This window comes from Notothenia coriiceps, unplaced genomic scaffold, assembly GCF_000735185.1.
Source record: "Notothenia coriiceps isolate Sejong01 unplaced genomic scaffold, NC01 NC01_scaffold00015781, whole genome shotgun sequence".
NCBI lineage: Eukaryota > Metazoa > Chordata > Actinopteri > Perciformes > Nototheniidae > Notothenia > Notothenia coriiceps.
In genome coordinates, this window is record NW_011348482.1 from 270379 (window position 1) to 276959 (window position 6581).

At 45.0% G+C, this 6581-nt stretch overlaps 1 protein-coding gene across 2 annotated transcripts; it reads left to right on the top strand.

Moving 5' to 3' along the window:
* Positions 1-2116: 2116 nt before the first annotated feature.
* On the top strand, positions 2117-6143 carry LOC104949152 (neurogenic differentiation factor 2-like). 2 transcript variants are annotated; one of them, XM_010775442.1, is made up of 2 exons: positions 2117-2492; positions 4822-6143. In XM_010775442.1, exon 2 carries the CDS (start codon positions 4829-4831, stop codon positions 5912-5914), a length of 1086 nt encoding a protein of 361 aa, XP_010773744.1. In that variant the 5' UTR covers positions 2117-2492; positions 4822-4828; the 3' UTR covers positions 5915-6143. The 2 variants fall into 2 exon arrangements, with proteins under 2 accessions (XP_010773744.1, XP_010773745.1); XM_010775443.1 differs by lacking the exon at positions 2117-2492 and adding an exon at positions 3770-3904.
* The last annotated feature ends 438 nt before the right edge of the window (positions 6144-6581 follow it).

Below are 6581 nucleotides of genomic sequence, written 5' to 3' on the forward strand. Positions count from 1 at the left end.
GCTTGGTGACTTTGAAAGGCAATTGGGTGTCATTTGACCATAGAGGAAAAAAAGAGAGTGATGGAGAATTTGATATGTTAAAGGGGAAGGGCTGCAATTTTGCATTTTGATGACATGCATTTAGCCTATGAAAAAGCAAAGCAGGTGGCCCTTATTTAAGATTAATCTGCATACAAACAGGATGCGAAGTCCTCCTAAAATATCATAATTAAAAACAAGCTCTCCTCCAACGTTTCAATATCAGATCAAAGCCCGGCGCTGGCTAAAGCCACATTGTTGACATTTAGCATTTATTTTGGCAAGGTGACCTGAAGGTTGTTTGGAACTTGTTGAGAAGCATCATCCCCTCCCTGGCAGCAGCATCTCCCCCCCCTCCTTGGTGCAGCTGAGGTAGGATAGGGCACGGATTTGGCTAGCAGTGAAGCTGGATGCCCCTTTACTCCCCCTCAACACACAAACACACAGACACTGACACAATCATCCCACCATATTTGGGGTAGTGCCAGGCTACCATCCCCTCATCCCCTAATGGATAAGACACATTAGTGAATGTGCAGTATCCTGGCTCCCCAACCACAGCTGCCACACCACTGGTGACCCCACAGATGACCCTGCAACCCCCCAAACGCTCCCTAAGTTGTGGCTGCCGAGGAGATGTAGGGGTGATCCTGGCCCAAGGACATGATAAGCTTCTATCAGCTATTTCTCAGCCACCATGTCCCTGTTCCCCAAGTCCAGTGGGTGTCTTTGTGCCAAGTTGGACTTGGTGGTCATTGAGCTAATTTCTCCCACATTAACTCCACTAATGTCTGCTAAATAGAGAGATCACGAAGCTGGGACGGACACAATGCAGCGAAGCAGACAGGGACTAAGATGTTGGTGGTGAGGAATTCATGCAGCCACCTCTGTATGCCAACATGCCTCCTCCTAAATCTTGGGCACCTCTGCCAGCTATTGCCAGCTCCAATTCCCTGTCATCTATAGTGAAACCCCCCTTCCTCCTCATTTTTTATACATCCCTAGTGGGCCTCCACACCTGGGTCTCACTCTCACTGTGTCTCTCCGTGTGGCCCCTGCAGGCGCCCCTCTCTCAGCTCTACATGCTTGAAACACCAGCAGCAGCTTTGGCAAACCTTGCACATTCGGACACAGCTACCAGTGAACATTTGATCTTCACACTTAACCTCATGAGCACCAATCCACACACATGCAGCAGAGGCCTGTGTTATACTATTCCTTTCAGTCGGACTCATTTGCAGCTTGGGCAAGTGGGTCATCTGCGGCCCTGTTGTGCCCAGAAGAGTCAGAACAAATCATAATTGGTTTGTTTTTACTCTGAATACATTGAAGCATAATTTGATCCAATTAGGTAAATAAATAAACAATATGCCTTCTGTTCCCTGGCCTTAATGCACTTATAATGCATCCCCATCCCCCAACCTGCTTCTGAACCAGAGATGTGATGGAGGGTAAACTAAACCCAGTTTACCCACCTTTTATCAGCTGAAGATTGGATTACATGTAACAATTCTAAAACTTGTGTATGAGAAAACAAATATTTTACAGGGGTTAATAGCTTGTGTAGATATGATTTATAGCAGAACATATGACTTGGGGCTTATTATTTTTACTTAATGAAAAGATGCTTATAGACCCTGAGGACTAATCACTCTAAAATCCCTATTAGATGTAAATGTGGCCTTATCTTACGTGTTTAACACCTATAATATCACTATTATCGTTCTCATTGGGGCTGAGGGATATCTGAGAAGCTTAATTGGATTAAACATTGACGGGTGGGTTTGGCAGGTGAACGAGAAAATTCACAGGTTCGATTACAAATAAAATAAATAGTCTACATCCCTTGAAGCAGCAGTACAGGTCAACAATGATGAGTTTTGTTGTTCCACCATTTTATTTTCTCCCTCTCTTCTGCTTTTTACTCCTTTTTTTCTGTGTGAGCTCTAGCGCGGTGACAGATGGCGGAGCCCTCCTCCTCCTCCTCCACCTCCTACCTCCTCCTCCTTCTCTCTCTCTTTTTCTCTCTCCCTCTCTCTTTCTATGTCTCTCTTCCCCCGCGGGCAAATCTCTGCGATTGCGGGCGCATGTCAATCACCGGGCTCTCATGTGATGGCTCTTGCCGGTGACGTGCCAGCCATATGGGCGCTGGCATCGCAGTCTTAGCTGGTATGTAACCCCGTCCCCGGTAGCTCACGGTTGCTACACGCGCACTCACACACACATGCAGACACACGCTCACTTACTCTCTCACTCATATACACACAGACACGCCAAGACGCACGTTCAGTTCACGAGCTCCGGTTATTGGAGTGTGCGCGCTGGGAGAGAAGCACCCCTAAACAACCCATCCGCGCGCTGCCTTGCACCCACACACTCACAGGGAGCGTTGGTTCGCTCGTGCGGTCCCTGAAGATGGTCTGAAACTCAAGCGCGTTTTTTCTTCCCACCCCCTGTGAAGAGCTCGAGCCGAGGTAAGTTGAATCACAATCAACAATAACAGCTTAAAATAAATGAATACAAAAAAACGAAATAAAACCTGGATGCTTGAGTCCAAAATGGAGGAGAACATTTATCTAATAAACAAATGTAGGCTATTATTGCAAAGTTGTCATCTATGTTTAACACAGTTCTGATTTGCAGTCGTTTTGATGAATTAAAACCTTTTTATCTTTTACAGTTTTAAGGTAAAACGCCACTGGCAATAATCAATTTGGAAATGTAACATTTAGATGATATTGATCAACGTTTATTTATTTAAATCTGGTGATGGCACACTTTGAAATCCATTCCAATAAAACAAAATGCAATTAATGGATATACAAGGCATTTCCATGTGTGTCTTTTATTAGCTGTCCGTGTGAGAGCGATCGCTTTATATCTCCTCGCACCCCGGTCTCCCTCTGCGTGCCCTTCAACTTTTGACATCCAAATCTACTTGGATTATAAAAGCTTATTATGAAATACCTCGCTTGAGTCAAAAGGCAAGCGTCTCCTGGTCCCGGTTGTTGTTCCTCCAGGATTATTCACAAGGAGAAGTCCTGAGGATGGAGTAGCCCCGTACAGCATCAAACAGGCTGTAGATCATACCGGACACTAATTTGATTTAGAGATTCCTGCGTCTGGAACCTGAATCAGAGCAACAAAAGACATATGCAAGATTAAAACAATTCGTGGTAGATTTTGACATCAGCACAATTGCCTCAGCTATAAGGACATCCTCGAGCTTAATGGGCTATTTATTGATGATTTTGTCGATGATTTGCACGTTCAATCTTGGAGCAAATGAAAGGGTGGGACAACGCCATTGAATGTGACAAGCAGTGTGCAGCATGATTTATCTCTGTTTGTCTAGTTTTATCTTCAACAATCTATCTCGACATAACATTGTCTGCACCACAGACGTTCCGTTGAAGGGGGGCTATTGCAGTCTTTTTTGCGAGATTGAATAATTGTGTTGTGTTTTTATATTTAACGAGGGCTAAAAGGATACATGGGATTTCCATCTGTGAATGGTTATCGGTGCCTAAAAAGTGCTTTGAAATCACGCACTCGTGCATACTGAATTATGTGTGAAATCTATTTCGTGTAGCTGCATGGTCTGTTAATTAAACGTTGTTGTGTTTTTTTCTTCTAATTGAGCAAACCTCCTGAGCCTGAGATGTAAAAACTAGATTTTGCCCCTGGCACACCCCCCAAGATAATTAGCCAACCATCACAGCCTACCTTACTATGTGCTGCAAGTCTGTCTCCTGCTGCACTATAATAGATGGGAAGTGAAACATGTTAGAGGGGAAGCCAATGGAGGCTTATTGAAGCTGTCAAAGATCACCTCGTCTCTCAGTAGCCATTTTTTCTGGATTGGACCGCATGTACTAATCAAGTGGTAGGTTCATCTCTACTTTTTGGGTGAATTTTAGATTGATGATTTAGCACTTTTTCTTAGTATTCAATTGTGGATGGTTAATATACATTTCGTTACGTTTCGTTTTAACGGAGCCTTGAATTATTTTTAGTGCAATTTTGGAAATAGCTTAGAATAACTATTGCGTTTAAAAACATTGTTGTTTTTATTTTGATTATTATTTCAATTTTGACTTTTTTTCCAAGTTGTAAATCATAATTGTAGGCTTGTTCTTGCTTATAGGCCATGCATTTAAAAGCCTTTTTGCAGTTTGTCTGTTAGCCTTAATTTAATAATCAGCGTGACTTTAAACGGAGCTACAGCCTATCAATTAATTAAAATCCCCTTTGCCTCCTCTGAGGAGAGGTGTATGGTGTAGTGTGGATGAATAGTGCTGGAATGCAGCCAGGAGTATATATGGGCGTCAGGAGGAGTGAAAGTGGGGGGCCCCATGGGACCTGTAATGTGGCCCTTACCGTTGGGACCCGCTGCGAGAGGACGCGACAGGGCACACGGATGACAGCAGGGAATTAAATGGGGATCCGTCTGGCTGCAACTCAGCGCAAAGCTTTCAGAATCTATCTCTTTTTTATTTCCCCCAAATTAACACTTTGTCCTTTAGGCAAAAACAACGTCTCTGATATATTTTATGACAAAAGTCACTTTGTCCATGATGAACTTTAGTGACGTTACAATTTTAAATATATGTGGAACTTCGATAATATCAATATGTGGATGTTTACACGTGTGCAATAGTGAATTTTACCTCGTACGACTGCGTTTTTTCTGCAACAGTCATGATGTCTTCGTTTTTTTTTATTGTATATTACTATAGCCTACGACATTGTGCTGTTCTGCCTGTTTTCTTGAGGCCTGATTTTCCCTTCTCTCCTCTCTAGAGCCATAATGTTGACGAGGCTTTTCAGTGACCCATCGCTGCTCCCCGATGTGCAGAAATACTCGGGCTGGGCGGAGGACAGCGATGAGGAGGATTCGAAAATGAAAGATGACGATCAGGACATCCAGGACGACGAGGGATCAGAGCTGAGAGGAAGCAGCCGGACTCACTCCGAGCATGCCGGGGAAGACGATGAGGACGACGACGACGACGAGGTAGAGGAAGAGGAAGACGAAGAAGGGATAGAGGGGGACATGCCCAAGAAAAGAGGGCCCAAAAAACGAAAGATGACCCCGGCCCGTGTCGAGCGCACCAAGGTGAGGCGGACAAAGGCCAACGCACGGGAGAGGACCCGAATGCACGACCTGAACTCTGCACTTGACAATCTGCGTAAAGTGGTTCCCTGCTACTCCAAAACGCAAAAACTTTCAAAAATTGAGACACTGCGTTTGGCCAAAAACTATATCTGGGCTCTATCGGAGATATTGCGTTCTGGAAAAAGGCCCGACGTTGTGGCCTACGTCCAGACGCTGTGCAAGGGACTCTCCCAGCCCACGACCAACCTGGTAGCGGGGTGCCTGCAGCTAAACTCCCGTAACTTCCTAACCGAGCAGCAGTGTCCGGACGGGAGCCGGTACGCTTCCGGCTCCTTCTCCATGCACTCCTACCCCTACCAGTGTGCGCGTCTCTCCAGCCCCCACTGCCAGCCGGGCTCGGCCTCGAACTCGCATCCACTGAGGACGCACGGCTACTCGACTTACGACTCGGTGTACGGTGGGAGCGGATCCCCGGAGTACAACAGCCCTGAGTATGAGGCGCCCCTCAGCCCGCCTCTGTGCGTTAATAATGGCAACTTTTCCTTGAAGCAACAAGGCTCTGCGTCGCCCGAGAACGAGAAGGGGTACCACTACTCTATGCATTACTCCGGCCTGCCTGGCTCCAGACCCCCCGGGCCCCACAACCTAGTGTTTAGCTCTTCTGGAGCCACCCGGAGCGGCATTCATTCTGAAAACGTCGTGCCTTACCACGACATGCACTTACATCACGAACGTGCTCCGGTGTATGACGAACTGAACGCGTTTTTTCACAATTAAAATGAGAAGCCCACCGTGCAGCCCTGTAATCAACAATCTAACCACGGCACACTTTTCTAACAAGCTTACCCGCCAGGATTCAGGCATTCTGGAGAGATGTTTCACTTGTTGTCATTAGTATTTTCCTTTTATTTCTCCCGTCTTTACTATTTCTTAAGCTATATAGTCAGAGATGTAGTGGAAGATCATCCACCTAAACCACAATCTGATTCTGTGCAACAGCTTAAATCAAGCAGAAATAAATCTCTAAAAGGAAATTTGCTGAGCAAATCATATCAAGACCAAGATGATATGGGATTTTTCAAAAATGTTAATGTTTCTCAAAGTGTAACTTGTGTGTGTATCGGTGGTTGTTTGCATTTTGATGACTGAAAGTGTACCCACTTATTTATTTACCACTACATCACTGGCTACAGCTACACCTTGACATTGGCGGTGAGTTTCTATTATAAAATCAAAAAGAAGTCAATGAACAACAAAATGCAAATCGTATGGACGTGCGAGATTTGGTTTTTGGAAATAGTGAAATATATAGAAATGCACACTTTAATGCTGAACTGATTAAAAAAAGTGCTGTTTGTTTTGTGTGAAGAGCCTGCAGCAAATCACTCATTTCGCATCTATGCAAAAGCCAACGAGACCACAGAGCAAGGCAACAAGGCCCAAA

Coding starts and splice junctions, on each gene's coding strand:
- LOC104949152 (XM_010775442.1), top strand. CDS start 4,829: ATGTTGACGAGGCTTTTCAGTGACCCATCGCTGCTCCCCGATGTGCAG.